We start from the raw sequence: 27,791 nt of genomic DNA, 5'->3' as shown, positions 1-27,791 counted from the left end.
GGTACCACCAGCCACGGGCGAGGCAGCTCTCACGCATATTTGAAGAGGGTCGTTGGCTAAAATAAAGGGAAAAAAAAGAAAATAGAAATGGAAAAAAATCGTAAAAAATGTTCACGTTAGAGTTGACCATGCATGTAGGATGACTAGCATTCAAGTCAACGATTTCTAGCTAAAGTTGACCGGATGAATTGAACTAAAACTAATATGAAAATACTTATGACTAAATTGATTTAATTAAAAGGTTTTTGAGTTAATTAGTACAGTTGCAATATGTTTATAACTTTTTTTCGATATATTTTTTATACATATTCAGTCTTCCTTCGTCTATCAATTTAAGTCGTTGGATTGCATTTTCTGACGGCGACCAATGCTATCAATCCACAAGGCACGATTGCTTGAGACGCGGTAGAAGCATTTAGCATATCGAGACGAAAATCCATGGTAAGTCTAGAGCTTATACATTTTAATATGGGTTTTCTCATCCTAACAAAGATACGCGTACGCTCTTTTGCGGATCCGGGCAGGAGTCGTCGCTTGATCACCGGCATCGGTCCGAATTCGATGTTCAAGGAGAAAGCGGTCTTTTTCACCTTAATTAGTCTGAGTTTGATGTTTACAACTCCGGCTATGGCAAAGTAGATTTACTTTAGTTTTTATTTCCAAATAGCATGTAAACTAAAGTTGATTTTCAATAACACTTTTAAACATCATTTGCCTTTCGAAAAATCCTTTAAGTTAAAGCCTTTGCATCTTCACAAATGCCAAACCAGACGCATGGTCATAGTCACAGTCATAGTCGATATAGTAATGAGATAAGAATAAAATAAAGAACCATAAATAAATAAATAAATAAACAAAAGAAAAAATTGGCGCGGAATTTGGCATAAGAATTTTCGCAATGTGGGGCCCAGGAGAGATGTGACGTGCCATCTCGCGGTGCTCTGATTTTCAACCCCGGACGAGGGAATCCTGCTGTTGGGCACTAATTTGTGGTCTATTCGCCACAATAATTCATCACCAAGCCGGACGCCCATAATGATAAGCTGGTGTGCGGTCGAACCGGCCGGTCCGCTCTTTAATTTGTGGGCCGTTTAGGCACCCGCCAAATCGTATCTCGCGAAATAATGTTATGTCGGATCTGGTCGCTTGCCCTCTTCTCGTCATACTGCATATCGATATCAACTATAATGATGAACCAATCGGGATGTCGCTCTTCCTTGGCAGCTGGATATTTAGTACATGCTCCGTTTGTTTCGCGAAAAATAAACGATTCGATAAATATTATCTCAAAAATAATCGTTTGAATCGCTTAAAAAAAAAAAAAGAAAGGATCAAGTAAAAATTTCATTATCTACTATATGTTTAGATATAAATTATTATTAATTATAAAATACGTCATTTCAATCCATGGAACAATGGAAAAAACAATGGATTTGGTTTAATCGGTTGCTTGGAAGTTTCTGCAAGCTTTCACCCTGTTCGACCACTTGTTATTGCACGAAGCACGAGCCATCGACCAATAAATGTGACGGTGGACGGTGGAGAACAGCTCACACTGGGGAGCGTGTCTCCTGTCGGAAGTAAATAGCAAGATACCTTTAAAATTAATTAATTAAAAAACATCAATCATCAGTTTAGTAAATTTATCATCGAGAGTTGGTCTCGGAACGGCGACTTCCGGTTCGATTAGTTTATATTTTTCAACCGTGGTACGATATGGGAGAATATATCTAGAGGTTAATGTTCTTTATACTGACTATTTATGGAACGTGAAATTATCCACATCGGGAGACATCGTGATTCAATCATAAGTAGCTTTCGAGTGTTTGATTACATTATCAGAGTTTCCTCGCGTATCGTAAATCAAGTTTACTCGAATTATGACATGCAAGTAGAAAAATATATATATCACAGGCCTTCTAATTATGCCAATTGAATCATAAATATTTTCATGTGCTTGTCAATTGAGTCTATCAGTTTAATTTTGATTGAAAATCAATGATGGGACGCCGATCATCGTGACTAATTTTTAGTAACATTTTGGCATTAAAGATTTGATCGGGAAAGCTTTAAAAACTAGAAGGGAAAATGCCTTTGCGACAGCTTTCTTCCCTCTGGCTATCCATCACGTGTCGTGAGCTGGAAAACGGCGTGATGGAGACTCATCCAAAAGGAGACCTGATAAAGAAATGGCGAGGAAAGAGTCCGCTCCCTGCATTCGCACTTCGCCGTCCGTCCGCGCATGCACACGCGAATCGGATAGCTCGATCTGCAGACTCACTCTGCAGGGAATCCGAAGGAATATAGAGAGAGAGAGAGAGAGAGAGAAGCCAGGAAGATGGGAAGTGCACTGTCAAAAACTCCGCTGCACCGACAGCGACGAGACGCCGTTCAACTGCGGCCCTCGTGCGTTGTCGTTTATGGAGACGCCGACTGAAGATGACCTTCGAAGCCATTTTGATTGGTCGCTGTTCCTCGTTTTAAGAATCACGCCTCTCGCGTAGGCCCGCGCCTCCACGTCGGCCTTGTGACCGGCTCATTCAGCGGACGACGCGTGGCGCCACGGATCGTTCATTCATTCTTAGTCAGCCTCGCACCCGAAAAGCATAGCCACAAAGAGACGGAGATATCGCTCCATATGTATAAATTTCTTTTGGGATCCATCCTTAGTCCTAACTAATTTTTATTAACACAGAAAACATATACTCTTTGCAAAATCGTTCGGGCATCGGAACAAGATTCTTTGGTATATTGAGGATGAGGTAAATTCGATGGCCCCGAAATCTCGATCTGGAGAGCGACGTAAACAAAATTTCACACCCGAGATTTACATCGAAGTATCCTTCGACCACGTTTCGCAGATGGGTTCAGGGTGTCATGTATGTTTCTCGCATGTTGAGTGGTTCTTATGCGAAATGAACATCAATTAACAAGCCTTTCTTCTTGTAAGAAAAAGCTACAATTCCATTTTTTTTTTGTTTCTTTTTTCTTTTGCTTTTTTCAGGAAAACGCCATGGGATTAGTTCATTAGGACAATAATGTGCGGTAGGAGGGGTTGGCAATCTTTCAATTAAAAATTATTTTCTGCTCCATTTTTGTTTATTTTCTCGGCTGGATGATATGATAGCTGTTTGATTTTATTTTTATTTTTTTGGGTACGTAGATCTAGATCGTAGGGCAATTTCCACGTCAGCGTCACCACCAACTCCAACTTGGAAGATCCATACACTAACCAGTACAATGGCAACATCACATGACGTTTAATCCTCTTCCTATAATCAAACTGCACAAAGTTTTCAGCCAAAGAGTAGGAAGGAGAATTTAGTTCTTTAGGTGGAGATTGCGACAATTGAAGTTCTACCCCTGGTCTCATGTCCCAAGAGAATGTTATGGTATCGGTTTTGGGATGACGATGCTGTCCATTTCATATAGAATAAAACGGAGAGTAAACTGCTTGACTTGATTAATCTAAAGATGCTCACTCTGCACCTAATTGTCATGAAATGGTCCATCATGCAAGGATAGCTAATGTAAACATGCCACGACTCGCGTCGAAGCCCTCGAGAGTCGGAGCCATTTGTGACTTAGGGACACCTCTCTTGTGTTGCAAGAGCGAGGGAAAAAATTTTGAACCTCGCTTCTTCGTCGGATTAGTAAAGTACTTCATGACCCGTGATTTGTCGATATGCTTGTGGGGTTTGAGAATGATATATTGTGTGTAGCATTGCACTTTTGATCATTGGAATGAACATTTGGAATATTAACATGCTACTGTTAGTCCAGAACTTCTGTCTAATACATAATGCCATTACCGTCAATTAGTTCAATTGGATTTTTACAACTTTTCTCCAATGTATGCTATCGAACTACGATCGTATAAGCTACTTGAATGTGCTCAGCGTTATCCTATCATTTTATACGGTCATTAAGACATGCCGACACTAGCGATGATATGATAAGACTAACACCGAATGGAGAAAATTATGTACACATTTTTTATGTGTGCCTTTTAATTTACCCCAATAACTTTCGTGTTCGCTCGATTTCCTTGAACAGACATTCCCATCTACCTAAAACCTTCTAATGATAATTTTGGATCACTTCAGGGACACAATCGAACCAATCGAATGTTCGGGGACGCAATTACACAGCGAGCAGACCGAACCAATGAAAATTCAGCGATGACGTAGCATGTCGGGTAAAAAGTTCATGAACTAATGTAATCAATACCGTGACTAGCTGAAAAAACCACTTAAAAGCTGTTGGACAGTCAATCGATACTTATTTTGAGAAGAGAAAAAGGAATAATCACAATTTCGGAATTGGATTGGATCCCTAGGAACCAATGCGAGGGACAGCTCACGGTCATGTTAATGGGTTCCTTCCAACTTTTGAGCACACTTGAGTGCGAAGATTGTCCTTCCAAAGTGACCACAACTGAGCGACTGGCCTTGAGAAGCAGAAGGGACGCTTTTCTAAAGGCAAAAAGAGCTGAGCTAGAACTCCGACGCTTTTGCAATTTTATGGCGCAAGTGGCGGATAAAACCCATGGAGCAGCGTGGCTGTGGGCACATCCGGCGGAACAGTTCCCTTTTTAAATAGGCAGGAATCGAACGGGGTTTGATCAATACCCCACTAAAGGTTCGTCCATATGGAACCGAGCATCATCATGAATTGGTGTGAGCCGCGCACGTCTGTTAACCTCGTATGTACTAAATGTTTGGGTTCTTCCTTCTCCTGACTTAGATAATTTTAAGTCCCATCACTATGCTTGGCGACTGATTTTGGAACTGAATGAACCACCTCACAATGAAATCGAATAAGATGGGCACTTGTGGCGTTATCCAAAAAGGTTCCGAACTTCAATCGCCGCTCAATTAGGCGATGAGGATATTCGCACTGCCACATCCGTCGTTGACCGCGTAGAGCTACTTGGCCAGGACTCTGGTCACTAAACGAAGTCCCGTCTCGACCCAAATGAGTTTTCCTTCGTCCACCCTCAGGTCATCCAGATTGCTGACTTCCTGGTCTAGTGCGGCTCAAGAAAAGAAAGTATTGGTTTCAGTCTATGTACGTGCAGAGACCATACTGGGCCTAAATGCAGCCCAGCCATCTCAGGTGGCGCTCTGTGGTGGTATAAAGCGTAACCCATTTCCTTCGCGGTCCACACTGTTTCGATCGAGTGATCATCATTCACCGGTTCAAAGTGAATCGTCTCTTTCCTTCTGCTGGGGTCAGAAACTAGCTTTAACAGTGAGGAAATGGATGGAAAAGAAGATAGAGAAATGGAATCAACAGAAGAGACAGGAAACAAAGTTCCTTTTTGAGCGCTTGGATGCAATTCGAATGAAACTGATGAATAGGGAAGTCAATAATGCGAATAGGCTTGCGCTATCTTTATCTCATTCACATTTGAACAAGGGAAGAAAGATGCAGCATTTGCATTTCCTTACATTTCTCTCCCCTTACCGAAAAAAATTTCTGTCTTTATAGTTTAAAACCAATTTCATTCATTTGCCCTCAATTTTAAACAACCCACCAAATCGGGGAAAATACTTCATTGGGGTACTATTTCCACCAATTCCTATTTCCACCAGGAAATGGCCAAGATTTGATTGACCAAATCGATTCTAATATTCTGCTATTCTTTTAAATTTTGTTGTTGTTATTATTATTATTCTTTTTTTTTTTTTTTTGGGTCACAGGCTGGTTTTGCTGGAGACCCCATTAAACTGAAAGAGAAACAAACAGTTCACAAAGGTCTTGGGGAGGATCTCAGGGCATTACAGTGCCAACTTTTCTCAAGCAGACTAGCTTTGCATTGGGTTCTTCCATCCTCATCAACCGACAAGATAAGGAAGCCAACCTGAATCGGGGTATCAGAAACAATTCAAGGGGTACTCCTTTAATGCACACCAAGGAAAACTCAGGAGTTCAATGGCTGACCATCATATATCTACTATACTCCTAGAAAAGAAAAGTTCCTAGTACGACTGTCCACGGGGATCAGCAAAAGCATCATAAGAATCTTTCTAACAGTTAATGAAGCTAAAACAAGTAGGCAGAACAAGAGTCTTCCAGATGGTTAGTGAAGTGACAAAGAATAGGCAGGAACAAGACCTAAGCGGAAGAAATTATTCATAAAACTCGATGTAAACCTCATTCATCAACAATATAATCCTTCAGTGTACCTGCAATCTTGCATTGCAGTAAATTTTCCACTTCGTATTCCTCAGTCCTTGGATCACTTGATAATAAAGAGGGGCCATGTTGCAAAAAACCTCATTAAATCTCGTGAAATGAGACATTGTCATGCTTGTTTTTTCATACTCATTTTGCCAACACTTTGACTGGGAGAGATTGTCCTTGAGTGGGGCGTTCGCGAGGAGGTGGAGTTGCAGGCCTTAATTGCTAATCTAGGCAATCTTTCCAAGCATTAACTTTTCTAGAGACATTCCAAATGATAAAGCTAGAAAGCACAAGAACAAGGTGGCATATGACCAAACATGTCCATCCAAGACCAGGGATCCAACAGGAGTTTCAGTGACCATTCACAAAGGTGTCTAGAAGCACACATTATTTCACACACACTGCAAAAAGAACACATCAAAGACAAAAGTTGCTCAGCCTGATAAAGACACTAATTTACTACAAATCTCACGATTAGGCACAGTAATTACATACTTGAGACCATGTGTAGATGAACCAAATCCAAAGGAATTAAGTAACCAAGTATCTGTAGATCCTCCATTATGATATCTGTAGATACTCGATTATGACAAAAGAAGCTAGTTTAAAAAGCTATTTCACACAACCTTCACTTTCGGTATAGCAGGAAAGACCAATTTCATACTTCTAGTTTGTTGGATTGTTAAAGGTAATCTGTTTTGTGTATAGGTTTTGCAATTTCCGCATAGGGGCGGTCCCCCTTGGTTTATCACTCAAAAGACGAAATGATAAGAACCACTTCAATTCCATTAAACCGACATTGCAGGTTTTACAAGTAAAAGAGCAACTCAAAGCACGGACATTAAAGGGTCTAAGCAGGATTGAACATTCCAGTATCCTATTCGTATAGGTGCTGTTATCTTGACTTAAACCCTGGACCTCCGAATCATCATAAAGCAACCACTTTATTATAGCAAAACTGACACTCTTACAATTCCTTACTTTTCTAGTAGCAGCAGATCGTCCATAACTTAACATGGTGAACTGCACTGTAACCACAGAAAATGAGCCCTCACATCAGGAGTGCATAAAACATCAACTCTCTCACCATAAGAAGGCCTCACAGGAACTATCACTAGATTATTAATAAATGTCAGTTACTCAAATGAATTAACTAACTCTACCCGTCTCTTTATAAGACAATCTAAGATTCAAAAATTCAAGATCTGAACAAAATTGAGGAATATCCTCAAGCCAAGTAGATTGTTTACTCTATGGCCAAAAAGAAATAGATCGTTTACTCAACCTAATTATTTCTGGTTAGTGTTGATCTTATAAGAAATGATCTCAATCATAGTAGAAATTTTCCGGTATAAAAATAGCCAGGTGTATGAAGCTTAATAACAGCATTTCATTGTAAGATGTGCTTGTACACACAGTAAAAAGGAGAAAATTAACCTAGCAATGGAGTTCCACGATAAGCATATCCCTAGTAGCTACATTCCATCAGGCAGCAACATATGTAGATGACCATTGGAATATGGATCTGAACACATACATCATAGTGCAAGTCCTTCCAAGCAAAATCAACATCATTATTCAACTACAAACATGCTCAAAACTTGCATAAAACATTAATTACCTATCAAAAGAAATCCCTAAACTTGAACATAGTCCTAAAGCAGTCCAGCAGAAGTAGGTATTCTTCCAATTTCAATTTATACTTTTCAATGTAGAAGCTTCACAGAGAAGTCAATCACATGATTACAACTTAACCTGAGATGGTATTGTTGCAAGAAGGATGCACTCACAGAAGAGAGTGCCGTGCCATGGTGCAACAAGAATTATCAGAATAATCGTGAGTTTGTGATTGGCCAACAAAGGTTCAGAACTAACGTTTCAGAATTAACATGGAATGATGTCCAAGTAAAAGAACAAACGATTATGCAACACCAATGGAAAAGGAGTTTGTATTATTTGCACACAAAAAAAGGGTTGTAGTGCTGTACTCTTAGGTGGGAATTTATATGGTGTATAGTTAAATGGGTGCACCTTGACACATTAGAGGGTTAATGAGTATAGGCAATAAGGACATAAGAAAGAACGCTGACTTCAGCAATAAAGGATGAAACCTCAATTATTTCAGCAGGTTTAGGTAACAGGTTTATGATTAGGTGTATTAACTTTTGTGAGCTGAGTGGTCGACTTCAAAGTTTATGGAGAATACTTGAAGTCAGCACAAGTATTTGAGCTCCCCACATGTGTTTTCTTTTAGTGGCCATTCTTGTGTCACTCTTTGTAGCCATTTACTCATACACAAGCATTTACACGCCCACAGAATGGCAAAAGTTACATTGAGAGTTTGAGACCATAGGCTACATTATTCTTTCTCGATGTACAGCTATAATCATGATCTTGCCAACCACAAAAAGAGAGCATCCGCCATTTACTAGAAACTTTTGCCGACAATGCGAGTTACAAGACCATCCCGGAAACTCCAACACGAAGCTGCTAGCTCCTTAACAGCTATGTGGCACACCAGAACACCAAAAATTCATCTCCGAGCCCACTTCCAGATTGAAACAAAGACACATTGCGATCCCTAGAATTTCAACGAACTGCAATGGACGGAATCGTTTTCAACACCTAATTGCACCATTAACGTGCGAAAACAAAAGTAGGCAAAGCATGGTCAATCAAAAGCATTATAGATTCCAGCTCAATTCGCAGCACCGAGCACTGCAAAAGTCAGATTTCGAACATCAAATAGATGATTATTGAGCTAACACCATATCAACATTCGACACGGAGGCCAAGTAAAACACCATCGAACCTTAGTTCCCCACCAAAGAAAACAAAAAGAAACAAAGAAAGAAAAGCTCAAAGCTCAACTCGAACTTACTTCAATTTCCCCAAACCCTAATCAGTCAGATTCACCCATCTGTTGCTGCTCCATCTGCAGCCGCTCGAGGGCCTTCTGGTGGGCCCAGGTCTCGATGGTGAGATCGGGCTTAGCGTTGAGCCCCACGCCGAGGATCACGATCGTCAGGAAGCTGGTGATGTAGCACGGAAGCTCCCAGTCCTCCCACTTGCGAGATTGGCCGGCCGGCGGCGGAGTCCGGTTCAAGAGGTAGCCCTTAGGACGTTCCTCGTGGCCCGGCGTCGCCCACCGGCTAGGTCCGGACGAGGATGAGAAAAGCCGGCGGCGGAGAGCGGCGGTCACCGTCGTCAAGGGTTTCGCTGCACTCGGCATGATTTCGCGAGTGGGGGAGAGAGAGTGGAGCGATTGGGGAGAGACTCTGAAGTAGGCTACTTTCTGGCGGATCTGGCGATTGGCCACTGAGCACGAAACGCCATCGTTTTCTGAAATGAGGAAGCGACGTCGTCTTGGCGAATGGCTTTTTAACTTTTCTCGACTAATTCTAAGTCTTGTTTTCTTGCCAAGTTAATAGAGTTATTGAGGATGATGATTTTTGGATTAGGACAACATCAGTTGCTTCACATAATATCGAAAGACAAGCATTGATTGCTTATAATTTTTTTGTTATATTAAATTAGTTAGATACATACAACAAATGATAGATTAATGCTGAGCATTATATGTAATTTGTTCCATTGAGCAAAGTAGGGATAAAAATTGGGAGAACATTTCATTTCAAAGTAATTATAAGTAATTCAATGAAATTAGAGCAGAGAAAAATAACTCATAGAGTTGGAATACGATTGATGTTTTAGCAATTACCACATTATCTGCTTGTTTGCATAGATGAATTTTATTTTTTTTTCTTTTGGTCGAACATCGATGAAAGATTACTCGGCACGAATTTGATTATAACACTGATGTAATCCTTTTTTGTGATTAGGTCATGAAAATAATTTCTTACAATTTTTTTGGTTCTATCGTAGATGATATGCTCTTGATCAAATTGAGAATGAATATTTAAAATTATATATCACGTCTCATATAACCTAAATGAGGAAAAATATTGTTGAGGTATAACGAATGGAGTAAAGCTCATAATTTTGCACATAAACTGGAAAATTAGCAACGATGCAATTCGAGATTAAAGCTCGTACTCATTTGTTCACACTCAAACAAAAGCGCAGAAAATACTTTTTAACTATTCCGCCAAAATTTGAAATATTTTTTCAATTTCAGAAAATAGTGAATGAATTATATTGTGTATTGTATTTAGTGTAGAAGTGTAATATAGGAGCTGCAAGGTTTTAAAGTACAGTTCAGTCCACAGCAAATCAGATCAAGCAACTGTTTCCCGAGCCTAAAGCTAGTTTGATACTTGCACTTTGACAAGAGATCTTTTGGTTTCTTTTGATGAGTAATACAGGCACCTACCATTCCAGGCATTCCTAGATATAGAGCAACAGAAAAGAGACGGAGGTATATGATCCAAACTAAAAGCTTGTTAGCTATATGCAGAGCCCGCCGTGCTTTTCCCGGGCACTTCACAAAAGATGTCCGATCTTTCTCGTTATCGAGAACTCCACACAACCACAGTCGGTACAGCTCGGTTGTCTTTGCTCCATTCATGCAACCATATGCTCGACGCAAACACGGGGATCAAACCATGTCAAGAACTGTAAAGCTGAATGAGGCTGGGGGACAAAGTTCACTTATTACTTCCTGTGACGAATCTGCAGCTGCACAATTGTATAGTTTTTCAGTTTCATCACAACTCTAAAGCTCCAGTTCACTCTCAAGGCCAGACTCGTATCCTGAATCTTCCGCATCGACTGTCCACACAGTTCCCGTATCAATGTAGAGGAACATGAGTTTTGATAACTCAAGATGAAGGGTGCCTGAAATGAGATGTACCCAGCATCACACCCCAGCCATTCTCCATATCCTATCCTCTTAGTCGTATTCTCAGTCTCGCTAACCAATTACCATTTACTCTTCTCGGGTCAGAATCTTTCGAGTTAACAAAAGTTGAATGAATCCTAATTCAAGTTCTCGGTTGAAAGGAAGATTGAGTCAATCACCCGACTATCTTTAGGTTACTCTGTGCCTCGGGCTGAGGCATCTGTAATTCTGTTGTTGAGACAGATGAGCAACACCCGTCTCTGAACTCACAAAACCAGATCTTCCTCATACCAAAACTTCGAGATAGGTTTTCCAAAACTAGCTCGCTGCATGTGAAAAAGGAGATGTGAATCGCACTCCATCCCATTAACTAAGATCAAAATATGTCATCTCAGAGAGCAGCAAAACCTGCATGATATCGGACTGTTTTATTTTTTTTTTCAGTCTGAGCAACAGCACCTCGGCAATTTTCCTGATCCGTCATGGATTTTACAAGTTGCTCCCCCTGGACAACCTGACATCTACAAAAACCCCCTTGTCTCTTCTTGCCCAAATAACGGCATATAATCTCATTGTATTGTATCTTCAAAGCATCAAATAAGGCCTTACTCGTGAACCTTCACAACAATCACCAGTAGTCTCCACAAGTACAGATGCCATTCACAATATGGTGGAAGCGATTTTTGTCCCTCAAAGAAATTTCCCTTGCATATAGCTTCGAGACAAATTTGGCAAAGTTATGGCAGTCAACACAAATCCGAAGGTTCTTTATGACCCGGACTGGAACTCCTTCAGCACTAGCCATCAATCCAAAGGCCAAGGCCAGCTTTTCACTGTGACCAAGAAGTATCTTCTCCTTCTGTTCATCGTCCACATCGTAAAGAGCACAACTCAACTCAGGAACATAACCCAATGCTTTTATCTTGAGCGATAAATCCTTTACCTTCTCAAAAACCTCCCCCCTTCTTGGATGAAAACGATCACTGGCATGAAAAGTGTGAAGCACCTGGTCAAGCTCCACCCAGCTCCTTCCCGGCTCCTTTATCACCGCCTTCTCCTTCATCAAATGCCTCAGGTTTCTTACATCTTCCCACCTTCCCGCTGTAGCATATAAATTAGAAAGAATCACATAATTCCCAGCATTTTCAGGCTCAAGTTCAAGAAGCTTACGGCCAACAAGTTCACCAATGTCAACATTAGAGTGAACCCTACAAGCACCTAAAAGTGAACCCCAAATAGCAGGAGTCGGCTCAAAAGGCATCTGTTGTATATGTTCAAAAGCCTCTTGCAGCTGACCAGCACGCCCAAGCATGTCAATTACACACCCGTAGTGCTCCATCTCTGGTTGAACTCCATGTTCCCCATTTATAATCTCACGGTAAAGCTGAAGCCCTCTTTCTTCCAATCCCCCATGACTGCAGCCAGATAAAACTGCCAAGAGTGTGACACTATCAGGCTTAACTTTTTTTTCTTTTCTCATGAATTCAAAAAGCTCAACGACCTGTCTCCCCATCCCATGTTTGCTGTAACCCACAAGCATAGCATTCCATGTGATGACAGTTCTCTCAGACATGCTATTGAAAACTCGTCTTGCATAGGTAACACTTCCACATTTTGAGTACATGTCTATGAGAGAATTCTGCAGAACAACGTAAAAGGGGACTTCACGCCTAAGGACATGGCCGTGGACCTGCCTGCCATGATTCAATGCGGCAAGCCCGGACAAAGCAGTCAAGACACTTGCATAAGTAACATAATTCGGATCCATTCCTTCTCTCTGCAACCTACTAAATAATTCAATGGCCTCTTCATCAATACCTAACTGAGCATAACCAGAGATTATAGCAGTACAAGAAACAACATCCCTTTCAGGCAAGCACTCAAATACTTCTCGTGCTTCATGGATTTTGCCAGCCTTGGCATACATGTCAAGGAGTGAGCTCCCGACAAATATGTGGGATTCATAATTATTCTTAATGACTAAAGAGTGGACTTGCCATCCCAACTGAAAACCCGACATCCCCGTGCATGTAGCAAGAATTGTGGCGAACGTAAACTCATTTGGCTCTGTCTCTGCAAAATGTTATTTAGCATCACCAAGAAGTAAACAAGAACCCACGGTAAACAAGCACTGCTCTCTCTCATGCAGAATACCTGATCTCAACATCTGCTGAAAAAGATCCAGAGCTTCGGAGGCATACCCTTTCTGGGAATAAGCTGAAATCATGGCCGTCCAAGAGACCACATTCCGGAGTGGCATTTCGTCGAGCACCCGGCGCGCATCACCCAAAAGCCCAAGCTTGGTGTAGAAAACAATAAGCCGAGTCCAGAGATAGATTGGCGGGAGATAGCAAGTCTTGATCATATGGGCATGGACTCTTTGGCCTCCTCTCAACGCCCTCTTATCCACGCACTCGTCCAAGAGTGTCACGTATCCTGCAAAAACCATTTCAGGGCCTTGAATGGCCATCTCCAGCAACGCCTCCCTCAAACAACCACCGGAACGTAAAGTATCTGACTTTGGGGGATTTTGGAGGACGGAGGGGCACGCCGTTTGGCGGGCAAGTGCGTTGGACAAGCAGCGAGAGAGCTGCATGGGTTGATGGGCACAAAACGTCGCCTTTGTCAGCATCTCTTTACGTTGATTCCGAATTCTTAGCGACCCTTAAGTCCTTGGAGCCAAAGACTATCGTTGAAGCATCTATAACCTCGGACATCGAGGAAAAGCTTCATGATAGTTGAAAGATGTTACCTCGGACGCTGTAGGGGCTGGAAGTTAAACTTATTCTTGATATCATTTTTGTGGCCAAGAAACAGAAATGTATTTCGAGGTGGCGCTGTTTAGGAGGATCATTCAAGTCGGTTTATTAGAGAATTTGCCTAATCATCATAGGCAAAGGCAGTAGAATCTAATGAAATACCCACCCATGCATGGGATGGGAGTTGCAAGTGTCGTTGATCTTATATTTCCTTAAGAAATAGCCGTGACTCGCAGATTCCCGAATACCTTTTGTTAGGGAGAAGAACTCTCTCCCTCTAAAAAAAAAAAACTCTTTTAAGGCATTATAGAAAGGATAACAGTAGGACTAATCTTGACCGGCACCCAGCCCAGCAAGAACAGTTCATCAGGATAGGAGAGCAACTTCAATCACTGAACGAACAAAGAAAAAAAATGCTTTCTCCAGCTATGAACGGCTTTCAAACTTCGAAGATAATAGAAATTTACTTCCATAAAAGGATATCATCAAAGACAACAGAAACACATAGGCAAATATGCATCACGGCACGGAATTTTACTTCCATCATAGTCTAGAGGGTTCTGTCATTGTACATTGTGGACCAGTCTTATCTTCTCATGAAGACTCGCTGACTTACTCATCCTCAGAGTTAGTGAATGATATACGTACAGATATACGGATTATGTATGGAATTTTCTACTTCAATTTGGAAGAAATATGGGTTTCCTTCCGCTGCTAATTATAAGAATCCATAGGACCAAAATTAGAAGAAAACTTGAGGTAGAAGCAGGGAAACCCAGGTTAAATGGAATCTGATGCCTCCTACTTCCTGCTAAAGGGGTAATCTCATATCTTGCTAATATATACACCAATTACTAAGACTACGAGTGGACCCTCAATCCACCTTCATAGCTCCATTTTCGGTGGCTCTTGAGTGCAAAGACGCTGCAAAGGAGAGATGAAAAAGGACTTAGTCCGACAAATTGGGAATCTTGCAGGAATCGAAGAGACACGTATAAATGATTAGATAATAACATGTGTAGGACCAAATTTGAAAGGCACTTGGCTAAAGTATCTCACAATCTAACAAGAACTTCCAGCTTTTGGTTAATTTATTCATATTTCAAAGTTGAACTGTGCGATTCCACAGCTATTTAAGCAATACCCAAAATCTGGAAAAAAAATGCACGCCCTCATGTTTATTTTGCATATTTAGGAATTTTAGAAGGCAAATTTTAAGGTGGGAAACATGTGGCTTGGATCGAAGGCTTGGATCGAAGAAAGGTTCAACAGAAACTACCTGAATTTGCTGGAGAATCGTAACTCAATAGAGAATTCTCTGGGGTGACATAATTATGATTGTCTTGTTCCCTTCCCCAAACTGGCGGCGGAAGCGAATTAAACTGCCATTGCTGGTGGTACTGCTGTCTGCTTCCATTAACCTGGACGTCAGGCCACATGAGCGGCATAACCATGCTGGGAAAATTACTCTCTACCAGAGACACGTTCTGCAAGTGCAAATACGCAAAAAACAACGAATTTACAAATGAGTGAGCAATAAATGGCATAAAGAGATGATATTGATTGAAAAAAGGACTAATGGCAGCATATATCACATGAAAAAAAAACGTAGTCTTTCTCAATGTAACTTCTACAAGATTCAAATTGTACCACAACCTTATCGAAGAGGACAATTCAAATTGTTTACAGTACATTTTTGTGTTGTAGAGCTATAGAAATGTCGGTGGGAAGGAGTGAACTCTTCCCACACTTCTACACCTGAGAATTTCACCACCGTCAAACTTGAAGGGGCATTAATGCAGTGCGGGACATTGCAAGAGTCTGGGTAATAACTGGTTTTATACATGTTGAATGTCAAGGCTCAAACAAAAAAGAAGAATACTGAAGTGAAAAGGCAATCTAACACAGAACATTCTGTCGCAGCTGATGCTTAAGATTTAAGGATAACCCCACGGGATAAGACAACTTGACATCTCAGAGAGAGAGAGAGAGAGAGAGAGAGTGCGGAATCAAATATAAGAAAATTATACGTACTTCTGCTGCAAAAATGCTATCCATGTTGAAATCGACCCTTGGGTTAACTGCCGCAAGTCTCATTGACAGTAGCTGAAATACCAAAAAATGCTGTCATAAAGTACACTGCTAATCATGATCTTTTAAAATTCCGGAACGTATAATCAACAATGCACACACTTTGTCCGAGGCTTATGAAGTTCCATATGCCACAGCACCTTATTGCTTTCTTTATTTACATGGACAAGAGAGGAGGAAAAACATCATTTCAACTGGAGATCTCACCAATAACCAAGTGGAAAAAGAAAATATTGCTCAGGCATGGGAGATTTCCTTGGATCTTCCAATACTTTATTAGAACAGAAATGGAAAACCCCATACACCCTTAATTCAAAATTGAAAGCAATTCACAAGCCAACAGGATCAATATACACCCTCAAATATAACTGAAGGGACTCAATGTAGGCCCAGGCATTTAGATTTGTAATATCATAAATGAAAAAGGAGACTTAAAACTTCCATGCGCGGAAGGGTCTTCCACTTGTTACAGATCTCAAACTTCAAAATGTTAGGTGAACACTGTACCAAAAAGCGCAGAAGAAACAGATAGAAGGCGTAGAGTCCAAAACTTTGAAAACTTCTTTACAGAATTTTCACCAGATCTCAAGATGTGAGATCTTCATTATTTTCTGGAGATTTATAAGAGCTAGACTTCAATGAGCCTAAGCTTTTCAAAAAGCACCATTAAGAAATAAACCATTCAGTAGAAAATTTGCTATTTCAAGGGTGAGTTTCAATTACCTCAACTTGGCGTTGTAAAGATTGCACATGATTGATGATTTCATCCAACACCGTAGCTGTACCGGATATCTGCATAAGCAAATTATCTTTGCATCACTTTCGTTACCCCCAAGATGAAAACTTCCATCTCGCTTTCCTATCTATAAGAATCTAATAATAGTTTTCATTGCTTCTAGCGCAATTTACACAAGTAGCCAGAAAGTTTCAGAAACCCCCTGGACAGTTTCAAGGTACTTTGGCGTAAATCTAATCGCAAGGCCTAAGACGACCCAACAAGGCATTTGAGCGAAAGAAATCTTGTAAACTCACCATGATATGTTGCGCTCAAGTAAAAGAACGTGGGAACGATTATAATCCTTACATCTCATCTACAAGGCCAAACATAACTAAGATGAAACAAAAGGTGGAATTTACTGGCCATTTGTCAGGTCATCATAACAGAAGGTTCAGCCCCTAAAGCTGGAAATCCGCTATCTACTTTAGAAGAGTCGCCCAGATATCCCAAAATCCCAGGCAGTACACTTGATAAGTAGATCAAACAAATATGGAAAAGACACATGATGACTGCAGTAATACCTGCAGGCTCCAACTTCCAATGGATTACGACTTTGGTAGACAGTCAGTGAGGTGTCAATTACCAGATATTTCCAATACAATATCTCCTTCCCAGGAAGTAAATGCAAAGATATTTTGATGGATCATCCATGAGGGAGAGAAAATGAAGACACACTGCAAGCATATTTATTCTTGAAAGGTACCAAAGGCACCTCGCTACCTTCAGAATGTTGTTGAGGTTTATCTATACACCATGTACCAAGTAAAGCTACCTAAGAAAGAATCAATGAAAGATGCCTCCTTATCAAATTAACACATTGTATTGTGACATAACTAGAAAAACAGTGCTTAGCCCAAAAAGGATAAGTAAATAAAGACCAACGGCAATTACTGGGAACTTGTGACTGCACCATTAAAATCTGCCTTCTTTCCAATATCCAGAAATCCTACCGTCCTAAACAAATAGCATCAGTTTGTTCAAATATGTAGCTCGGCCAAAATCTAGCTTCAGTTTGTTAAACCGAAATCAGCTCGCATCGCATCAAGTGGAAATATCTCCTGGAGGCACTCTCAAGGAGGAGGAGGAGGTGGTGATGGCAAATGGAGTTTTATGTGATATCACATCGTCTCTCAGAGCTGTTGGTCGGCAAGTTTTGTTTGAGCATTCCTAAAAGGAAATATTCCTTGTCCCTTTAAAAGGAAAATTTTGTTATTCTTGTCTTAGGGGCCTCACAGACATCTTTCTAGTCCACCCACCCCAACAAAGACAAGTGTCAAAGACCCACCAATGAATGCCACCCTCAAGGGTAATATCGTCATCCTTGAATGAAGATAATGTGATGAAGTTGTATTACATTTCAATTCCAATGTCAATGCCCCACTATCATGCCCCAGGACAAACATAAAATTCCCAGCAAATGCCTAAAGTCTCAGGCCAGAAAGACCAAAATTCCTGAAGGGTTTGACAGAATTGCCCTGAAAAGGGCCTCCTAACCTACCCAACAAAGGGTAACAGAACAACTCGGCGAAATTACGGAACTGCCAATGGAGACTTTGATAATTCGTGATGCCTTTTTCCCTTAGTACAAAAGCCACCACCCACATTGGTTAAAAAGGTGAAAATGACACCACAATTATTAAAAGCCACATAATACAAACGCATAATTGCACTTTTCAGAGACGATTAAGACTGACATAACCCACAAATTACGACCCATAATCTCTCCGAAAGCGATCATCTTGACGCACAAATCTCAAATCAAATCACTGGGGTCAAACCACGGGAAGAACGCTAACCTTGCTGCAACCAGGGACGAGCTCTTGTAGCAGCTTCATCCGAGCATTTATTTTCTCTCTTCTCGCCTGCAAAGTCCAAGCAAAACTTAGACAAGATCACTGTAACTTTGTCGCTAAAAGGGTGATCAAGCGTACGAAAAGCACAAATTATGACTGTGGTTAGTGGTAAATATCGTTTAAGTAAGAGACGATCACCCTCTCTGCTAAGCTATGGCTATCAGTGGCTTGACCGCGACGAGCTCGGACGTGGACATAAGGAAGCTCCTCTGCAACTTCGGAGCTCTCATTTTTGCTCTTTTTCGCCGACGCTTTCCCCTGAAACTCAAAATTCATCCACAAAAATTGGAAAAAGAAGAAGAAAAGACCGAGAAATCACCGTAGACGTAACAAAGAATCGTGCCAAAGTGTTAATTTCACTCAGGATTTTCTTTCCTTCTTACCTTCTTCTCTCGGTCTTTCCTCTTGGGCGGCCTCTGCCCCTTGTTTTCCACCGTCGGATCAGACACTAACGGCTGCGACGACGAGTTGTGGTTCGAGTCGGACTCCGTCAAGGGCTCGTTCTTCACCTTCTGTGAGCTGGTCTCCAGAGAGTCGTTCTTCTCTCCGGCGAAGACGGAGTACCTCGCAGCGGGCACTACGAGTTCAGAGTCCGCGGCAAAAGCGAAGCCGCCGCCGCCGTCACCGAGGCAGTTGAAGTACGGCCTCGTGGGGTTGCCAGAGACGGCGACGCCCGGAGAATTTGGCGTTTCCGGCGAGTGGAGGAGCTCGATGGCCCGAGTCCGAGGGAGCCCGAGGAGCGCCGTGAAGGAATTGGCGCTCTCCGGCGGCGGAGCTATCAGGTGCCGGATTTCCTCGTTGAGGAACGACTCCAGCGCGGCGTCGGTGGATCCGGCTAGGGTTAGAGCTGTCGGCTCCATCAAATTGGATCGGAAGCTGATCAAATCTAGCTGGACCCAAGTCAGATTCCGAGGGAATGTGGGCTTAAACTAGGCTAAAATCGATCGAAATAGGAGGGCTCGCGCAAGTGAATTTGCCCAGGTAAACGCCAGATTGAGTACTGAACGAAGAGGAGGGGCGGGTGGGTGGGTAGAACTCGCCGACCGTTGAGGGCGCAGAAGAGAGCACAGTTTTGAAGGATGAGGCGGCGCAGAGGGGAATGCTGATGCAGGTGGGTGGTCGCTGCGGAGGTTCTGAGAAGGTGCTTCAATGGTGGTCAATGTGTGTTTCTCTGTTTTTCGCTCTGTCTGTGCATTTGGCGAGAGATTAGTTCACAGCCATTTGGAGTATGTAGAAAGTAACGCTGCTTCCGGCCTTTTGTAGTAGCGAGTTAGAGAGGGAGTGAGGGGACTGGGGGGTGAGGGTGAAGGGCCGGTACGGCTATGGTGGCTTTTTTTAATTCACGGTAAAGCGGTATAAAGCCAATTTTTTTACCATGAAATATATGTTAAACTCAATTAAGAATAACACGGTAAAAAACTCCCAACTGGTAGATACGTGATAAATTTACTTTAAATTAATTTTTTTACCATCAAAAATCTCAAATCGACACACCTTTGACAAATTTACCCTCTATCATTTTTCGTTAAATTTTTTACCATCAAATTTATTCTCCATCATTTTTCTTTAAAAATGAAGAAAGCAAAGCGTGAAATCTACATCAGAAGTATTCAAGAGGACACACACACACAATCTCTTTGTTATCACAATTCACACAATAATTGGAAAGAGAGTGGAATAAAACAAACATTAAAAAATCATTGTAAATTCATCCGAACAGGTCACTATCACCTTTTTCGTTCTTCTCACTCGTTCTCTTTTTCACAAGAATGGAAGATAACCTACCATGGCAAGGGTTGGGCCCCACAGGGGGAATTCGGCCTGTGGCAAGGCCGGGGTAATCCCTCCTCCTCGGGGATGAAAAATTGATGGAGGGGGCACTTAACCCTGACCTTCCCCCTTGGGGCCGCCGGGGCGCGTGACGGGAGAGAAGAAAGAATGATACAAATGATCCTTTTATTTTGATTCAAAGGGCAATATGATCATTAAATTTTTAATTAATTAAATATAGTCTCTCAATTTTTGGTATATTTTTAATTTAATTCATTGATTATATCAAAATTTTCGATGTTGCCTCCGATCTTAAACCGATGGACGGATTATAGCGATTGAACATGTACCCAAATCCAGGACCATATTGAACAAATTAAAAGTTTATGGACCATATATTGAACATTTGGCTAAAATGTAGAAATCATGTGAAATAAATTGAAAAACTATGGATCACGCCGCATATTGAGCCAAAGTTTAGTGACCATACGTATCATTGTCCCCAGCATAAAATTGCGGCTTTTTTTTTTATAGAGTCGAGCAAGTCGGATCTATGTGACACCCGCTGTCTAATTATTCTGTCCCAAAGCAACTAATACAATCTATTGTTCGACACCACATCAATTCTCCGATGGCCCCTCACGTGTGAGATTAGATTGGGTGGGGAGCAACATATACCATTTGTTGGGCTCGATACCTTCGCCAGGGGAGATCGCCAAGAGGAAGCTCAAGGCCGAACCCATCAACGTTACTAGTTGGACATATCTTCACTTAAAAATTTAAGTTAATGAGTTATGAGCCAACTTGGATATACTAACCACTCAACACCACATCAATTCTCTTATGTGAGACTTCTCTAACACAACTCACATATGTATCATAACAATTTTTTTGCAATAGAAAGTAATTTTGCTTTCTCAAAATATAAGGCAAATCCATATGGAAAACAAAGTTTGGAACATAATCGGTGATACGCATTCAAATCGAAAACGACAAGAGTCGCTCGCTCGATTAGGGATCCGCTCATACTTGTGTAAGATCCGCACAAGCTATCAACCGTCAATTCGATCGGTGTCTTACGTTCGCAAATCTCCTTATAGTTAATGCGGGACGCGTTATTCTTATATGGATGCAACTTAAAGTTCAAACGCATATAGTAATTTCTAATGACGAAAATACATCACATCGATTAGTTGCGTTGCGACAGAAGGACGAAGGTGATCCAATCTATTAGGACGCTCAAGGGGCCTGGGTCTTAATAATGGCATAGCATAAGAGTTAAAAAAAAACAGTTGGCGGCTTTGTCAAATGAATGGTGCGACTATGTGATGGAATCTTTCGGAGATGCTCTTTTCATTGGTGGCGTGTGGCAAAAGCCATGTACCATGCAAAGCCTTGCATAATGCACGTGACATTTCCAAAACGATTAAGTCGTGTCAATATTTATAATGTTGGTCAAATGCTATCATATCGACAGTGACATGTTATGCACATTTAACTCCCTAATCCGATTAATTAGATGATACTTTCTTTTTTAATGCTACCAATCATAATGGGGAGGTATAATCATACGGTTGACGTGGTAAATAATTTTTTTTAGGCTCTAATTAGTTCATAAAAAAATGAATACTTTAAAAAACATTTTATTAAAAATCATCGTGTGTATCCTTTGAAATAAACAACCAATAAAAATGTTTTCATTAACGATAATAATGTAAGTCTAAAAATGATTTTTTTTTTCGTTCATTCAATCATTCTATCTATAGATGATAATGTAGATGAGCAAAATAAAAGTGAACCTATAAAGATTGCAGCGGATAAACTGCTCCGGAGGTCGTAAGAGGGTCCCCATCTCTAGCTCAAGATAAGTGGGAGGCGCGACATAAGTTGGAGGATTCGAACTCGCACCACACGGGCAGGATCGAAGCAGCATAGTTGGCTATTGATAAAATTTCGAGGTGTGTTTGGTTGGGGGAAAACTCCACAATAAAGGGTAATGATTTTCATGAATCATTTTCCAGAAAATGGTTAGTTTTTCTATATTTGGTAATATGTGATCGAATCAGTTCTTCAGTGTTTGGATCTTATTCAGAAAATGATTTTAATTTCATAACTTTATCCGAGTAAAAAAAAATTGACTTCAACTTTTTAATTTTTTTAATAGTTTTATTTTACTTTTTTTCCCTTCTCCTCGACTAGTGGCCAACCAGGATGGGCTCGCCGGCCTTGGGCGAGCTCGACCTCGCCTGTGGCCGGTTGTCAACCACCGGCCGAGAAAGAAGAAAAAGGAAAAAAAAAAAAGAAGAATGAAAGAATGAAAATGAAAATGCAAATATATATTAATGTATTGAAAAATTCCACATGTGCGATTCCGAGAAGTGTTTTCATCTCTTTACATTTAAGAATTCACTTTTGTAATTTTGAACATGAATATTAAGTTGACCGAAAAGTGTTTCCGGTTGACTAGTCATTTTCGATGAACCAAACGGGCGAAAGTTCGGAAAATCAATTCCCGAAAAACATTTTTCCTCAAATAAACACATCATTAATCAGTTGTAAATTTTTTTTTTGCTTCGGTAAACTATAATTGCTTCGATGATTAGTACAATAAATTTCGTGTATGGTTATACGTATGGTTATACGTGTTACCCATGCAAATGGCTTTCTACTTGATTCTCCGAAGCCAATTAGAACAATTACCTATGAAAAAAAATAAAAGGGTGGTACAGAGGCGAAAGAGTGCGAGACTAGAATTGCAAGGTCTTAGGATGCGTTTGGTTCAACTTTAAAATTGAGTCTTGGGGAAATGCAAAGGCCCCTAGCCTAAGGGGTTTTAGGAAGATTCAAATTGTGTTTGGTAAAACATTCATTTTAAATCAAATTTGAGTTAAAGCAGTGTTTGGCAAAAAAAATTGTAAAGGGCTTTGGCTTTAATAAAAATAAGAACTCTCCGACCAAGAGCTCGGGTGGCCAGCAAGCCAAATCTATCATGCCCCAGCATAAAAATGTTTTTTCAGTAAGCTTTTTAGCGCAAAATAGGTAACTAACTAATTTTCATCAATGGGATCTTCAGTCTTCCCAAGACTAGCATTTGATCAAATGCTCAACATTTTCTCAAGGGACTTTTGAGATCGTAAGCTCATTCGAAAAACTGAATCAAACGCGCTCCTAATGGGTTTATGTGTCAAGTGATAGGTGAAGAGCATTGAATTGATCGAAGCAATTGAAATTAAGAAAGGTCGGGGTCAGGAAAATTACATATATAATCCAATGGTACATAGTGGCCGCCTATAGAATGAAGTTCAGACTTTCTAGGTTTCCAGCGATTGTTATTTGAGTTTTATTTCATCCTCGGATACCTAAAACTATTCAAATACAGCCGAACATAAACATAAAGTACTTTCCTCATTCTGGATATGGATGCTCTATTGTAATTCTTAACAAGTAATTGGCTCAATAAATTGAGTAGTCGCGATGATGTTGAGCACCTTTTAGATAGATAAATTAATGTCTTTATGTCAAGGAAGCTAATTGTGTATACATGTAGGAGCGTTAGTAAGACCATAAATCTCAAAGTCGTACCTTTTATCATATAGGGAAAAATTAATTATCTTTTTAATTAACGATTTAAGTTGTTTGAGTGAGTCAAGTCACCTTCTTAAGAATAAAAGGAGAGGAACACCAGAAGTGCCAAAAGTTTGTGTACAATGCTCATTTTGTTGCCAAAAGTTTTGCCGGATCATTAAGTGTCAAATCAGAAGAAAAACGATCCCTTAAATGCCTCCGACAAAATATTCAGGGTAAAATTAATACGTGACATTTATAATTAAATTTTTAATATAAAGTGACTTTATTTATAAAAAAAAACTCAGTCCACGTGGAGTTCTCAACTTTAAATAAAATTAAAATGATTAAAATTAGATTTAAAATTGCTTAAAACTAATTTTTTAAATACAATTTTTATTTAAATTAAGCTTAAAAATAAGCATAAAAATTTGACCCAAAAATTTAAAATTTAAAAAAAAAATTCGGAAATTAAAAAAAATTAAAAAAATAAAAATGGGGGAAATAAATTTAGATTTTAAAATTTTTATTATAAAAAATTTGAAAATTAAAAAAAGGTATAAAAAATTTAAAAAATTTCTCGCCACTTGGTTCTCTCCCCCCCTCCCCTAAATTTTTTTAGCTTTTTTTTTTAAATTTTAAGCCTATTTTTAAATTTAATTTACATAAAACTTGTATTTTAAAAAACTTAGTTTTTAGCAAATTTTTAAATCTTAGACAAAAAAATATATTTTTATTTTTATTTTTATTAAAATTAAGGGAATGATTGGATTTAATTTTTAAATCTAATTTTATTTTTGGGTATTTTTTATTTTTATTATGTTTTTTCAATTTCTATCTTTTTTTATTGTTGATCGGACCTCCGGCAAGCCACGTAAGCTTCAAATATTAATAAAAAAATGTTACATTGGATTTTCGGCAAAGCAAATCGAAATTGGCACTTAAATGGTCATTTTTCAAAAAAATTAACATTTAAGTGATCCGAGAGAAACTTTTGACATTAAAATTAGCGCCACATGTAACTTTTGGCACTCCCGATATTCTTCTCTCCAAGAACAAATATCAAATTTCCACTGTGCCTTTCTATTTGAATGTTTCGTTTTCTAGTTGTGGTGGTAATTATGGACATTTTACGATAACACTAATGCTGGTCAAACGTTATTTTAGTGCCAATTATTACATTCATTGAAAGTGGTGACTTGTGGATCCTAGTCCTACCGAAATTGCGGGGAGTTCGTAATCAGTGTTGGTTGGGGTCGGTTTGATCGGTTTGGTGCGACCGTGCACGTCGGGTTTCTAAATCATCATTTCTTAAACAAAAAATGTTAATATTATGAAAAACTCCAAACTGATCTGCTCATGATAAATTTATTTCATAATATTTTATTATCACCAAAAATCCAAAACTTGTACACTTGTAACAAATTTACCCCAAATTATTTTCTTGATCATAAAAAACCGTAAACTCGTACACATGTGTTAAATTTATCCAAAAATAATATTTTGATTATAAAAAACTTTAAACTGATACAACTATGATAAATTTATCATCCGTTAGTTTTCGTTAAATTAGGTTAATACCGCGAAAAAATCCCAAAATAATACAATTGTGACCAATATAGGGCAAAAATTTCGAACCGATACACCTATCAATTGTCACGTGTCATATAACTCAATAATTTGACGGTAAAATTTAACGGAAACTAACGGAGGGTAAATTTGTTAGAAGTGTGCCGGTTACGGGTTTTTGGTGATCAAAAAAATAGTTTAGAGTAAGTTTGTCACATAAGTACTAATTTGAGATTTTTCGTGATAAAAAAATATTTTTAGATAAATTTGTCACATATGTACTAATTTGAAATTTTGCATGGGATTAACCCTTTACACAATGGAAAAAAAAATTCTGCACAAGACAGAGCATCTTAACATTTTTGTTTTTATGACCAGGAAACTCACTAGAATAAATAAACTTCGTAGCCTGTAAAGTGCCCCGTTAATGTCGTGAATTACCACGTGAGAAGCGAACCGTGACTTCATTTGTTTGGCAAAAAATGCATGATTGTGGAAAACATTTTTCTAAAAGTTATCACTTGTAGTACTTATAAAAATGAACGAACAAAAAAATATTTTCATTATCCACTAAAATATTTAGACATAAATTATTGTCGATAATAAAAATATTTTTTATTAACTAATCATTTCAAGCGATACAAATGATTTTTTTTAATGATAAATATTTTTCAAATCATTTATTTAAAAAAAAAAACAAAGCTTAAATCTCATATAGACGGGTCAAATACTAGATCTTTTGTACTAATAGTGTGAAAAATCGAACCGTACTGCATTCATTCCTCAACCTCTAGTGCAGTTCTATAGGGAAATTTACCCAATCAGTCATATCCCTATTGTACGGATACTAATTCAAGCATAAACGTTTCAATTAGGCCATTTTAATCCTAAAACTTTGCGTAAAATTTCAATGTAGTTCTTTTGGCCAATTTTCTTTGGAAATAGTTGACGTGATAGTCAAATCATTTCTGGCCATCTTACCTAGAACTAAGCCACGACAGCGATTTTCGAAGGACATTAATTTGAAGGATTACATTGAAATTTCGTGCAAAGACTCACGGATAAATCTTCAAAATTGAGAAGTTCAGCACTAAATTGACATACGCACGACAAGTTTATTACTAATTCAACAATGTTTCTCAGTTCTATAAGCTCGTCTGAATTATAATTACATCCAAACTTGGTTTATATTGGTCATTCTAATGAACCCGGATAAAACAACGTTGCTATCCCGCAGGTCGAGTGATTTGTCCATTTTACAGGCGTTGTTCACTTGTACCACATATCTTGAAATTTACAAATAGGAGATTATTAAAGCTCTTTATGGAGCTTTGCCAGCGAAATGAGTTATACCCCACATGCTCATCCAACCTTATTTTTATTGAAATCAACGGTTCCTAGAGTTTGGTCCACTATTGTGTCACGAATAATTTACAGCCCTCACAAATTACGGAACTAAATCAAGATATATTCACATAACCGATATAGCTAATAAAAACACCACAAGCAAGACAATATTGGACAAACATGAAAATAAAAAGAATAATGTCGACTCTAGTTATTTCGCGAAAATTGAATGATTCGATAAATATTTTTCTAAAAGTGGTTGTCTATACATATTGAAACAATTAATCGATAGAAATTTTCATTATCAATGACAGTTTATGTCCAAACGTTGTTGCAAAGGATAAATCATTTTTCGTTCATTTCTTTTTATAAGCAATATAAACTATCACTTTTTGATTTAATATTAGGGGCCAAACTATAGAAGCAAAATATAGAGATAAGAACAGCAAGAGTATCATAATTTTCGTACATGCTCACTTGAATGTTATGATTTTTTTTTTTTTGCTTGCTTAAGTGTCACATCGAAATAAAATCAATCATTTGAGTTCAATTTCCGGCAAATCATCCTACGTGATTTTTTTTTATTTAATTTTCCATTCCAACGTCAATTTTGCAAATATTAATTTATTTATTTTATAAAAAATAATAATAAATTAAATTAACTATCCAAGTCAAATTTTCCCCGCATCCACATCGGATTTTAAGTGAGGCAAATCACCCATAGCACTTAAGTAATGAATTTTTCAAATTTATGACACTTAACTAAGCGAAACAAAAAATAATAGTATTCAAGTGAGCACCGCACGAAACTTATGGCTCTTAATTTTATTCATTTGATCTAATCTTGGTCCCTCTTCATTGAAGTCGACCCTAGACCACAATTTTCAAGGATCAAAAGAATAATCTCAGTTAATATGAATACTTGAAAATGAACCACAAAGCGTTGCCAGTCGTCACTGTCGCCCTTTATGAATGAGGAGTGACCTTCTATTCGCATAGAAAATATCTCTCTCTCTCTCTCTCTCTCTCTCTCTCTCTCTCTCTCTCGGAAAAATGACCTTGTATGGATA

At 39.2% G+C, this 27,791-nt stretch overlaps 3 protein-coding genes across 8 annotated transcripts; all 3 read right to left on the bottom strand.

Annotated features, from left to right (window-relative positions):
* Positions 1 to 8,859: 8,859 nt before the first annotated feature.
* Positions 8,860 to 9,476, bottom strand: LOC115733349. The gene has a single exon (XM_030664011.2). It carries the CDS (start codon positions 9,419 to 9,421, stop codon positions 9,092 to 9,094), a length of 330 nt encoding a protein of 109 aa, XP_030519871.2. The 5' UTR covers positions 9,422 to 9,476; the 3' UTR covers positions 8,860 to 9,091.
* A 1,265-nt stretch (positions 9,477 to 10,741) lies between these two features.
* LOC115733321 (putative pentatricopeptide repeat-containing protein At3g13770, mitochondrial) lies at positions 10,742 to 14,106 on the bottom strand. Of its 2 annotated transcripts, XR_004014486.2 has the most exons (4): positions 13,806 to 14,106; positions 13,145 to 13,771; positions 11,522 to 13,063; positions 10,742 to 11,316 (listed from the first exon to the last, which is right to left on the bottom strand). XR_004014486.2 is itself a non-coding variant. In XM_030663987.2 (3 exons), the coding sequence occupies exons 2-3, from the start codon at positions 13,620 to 13,622 to the stop codon at positions 11,619 to 11,621; spliced, it is 1,923 nt and encodes a 640-aa protein (XP_030519847.2). In that variant the 5' UTR covers positions 13,623 to 13,771; positions 13,806 to 14,106; the 3' UTR covers positions 10,742 to 11,618. The 2 variants fall into 2 exon arrangements, 1 of the variants encoding a protein (XP_030519847.2); XM_030663987.2 differs by having other exon boundaries at positions 10,742 to 13,063.
* A 148-nt stretch (positions 14,107 to 14,254) lies between these two features.
* LOC115733338 (transcription factor bHLH60-like) lies at positions 14,255 to 19,727 on the bottom strand. 5 transcript variants are annotated; one of them, XM_048286120.1, is made up of 8 exons: positions 18,855 to 19,721; positions 18,610 to 18,729; positions 18,415 to 18,480; positions 17,331 to 17,390; positions 16,564 to 16,632; positions 15,784 to 15,855; positions 15,029 to 15,236; positions 14,255 to 14,720 (listed from the first exon to the last, which is right to left on the bottom strand). In XM_048286120.1, exons 1-8 carry the CDS (start codon positions 19,329 to 19,331, stop codon positions 14,635 to 14,637), a joined length of 1,158 nt encoding a protein of 385 aa, XP_048142077.1. In that variant the 5' UTR covers positions 19,332 to 19,721; the 3' UTR covers positions 14,255 to 14,634. The 5 variants fall into 5 exon arrangements, with proteins under 5 accessions (XP_048142077.1, XP_048142078.1, XP_048142079.1 ...); XM_048286121.1 differs by having other exon boundaries at positions 14,255 to 14,673; positions 18,855 to 19,714; XM_048286122.1 differs by lacking the exon at positions 17,331 to 17,390 and having other exon boundaries at positions 18,855 to 19,714.
* Positions 19,728 to 27,791: the final 8,064 nt, after the last annotated feature.

The sequence above is a fragment of the Rhodamnia argentea genome, chromosome 10, assembly GCF_020921035.1.
Source record: "Rhodamnia argentea isolate NSW1041297 chromosome 10, ASM2092103v1, whole genome shotgun sequence".
NCBI classification, from domain to species: domain Eukaryota; kingdom Viridiplantae; phylum Streptophyta; class Magnoliopsida; order Myrtales; family Myrtaceae; genus Rhodamnia; species Rhodamnia argentea.
The sequence above is the reverse complement of the archived record's forward strand: the minus strand, read 5'-3'. Positions and strand labels throughout refer to the sequence as shown.

What these genes read in the sequence shown, in the direction of transcription:
- LOC115733338 (XM_048286120.1), bottom strand. Translation starts at nt 19,331, where the DNA reads ATGGAGCCGACAGCTCTAACCCTAGCCGGATCCACCGACGCCGCGCTG. An exon ending in GGAAAGACCGAGAGAAGAAG is followed by an intron (nt 18,730 to 18,854) that starts GTAAGAAGGAAA and finishes TTTGAGTTTCAG; the next exon opens with GGGAAAGCGTCGGCGAAAAA. An exon ending in AACATTCTGAAGGTAGCGAG is followed by an intron (nt 16,633 to 17,330) that starts GTGCCTTTGGTA and finishes TTGCTTATGCAG; the next exon opens with ATATCCGGTACAGCTACGGT.
- LOC115733349 (XM_030664011.2), bottom strand. Translation starts at nt 9,421, where the DNA reads ATGCCGAGTGCAGCGAAACCCTTGACGACGGTGACCGCCGCTCTCCGC.
- LOC115733321 (XM_030663987.2), bottom strand. Translation starts at nt 13,622, where the DNA reads ATGCTGACAAAGGCGACGTTTTGTGCCCATCAACCCATGCAGCTCTCT. An exon ending in TCAGCAGATGTTGAGATCAG is followed by an intron (nt 13,064 to 13,144) that starts GTATTCTGCATG and finishes AACATTTTGCAG; the next exon opens with AGACAGAGCCAAATGAGTTT.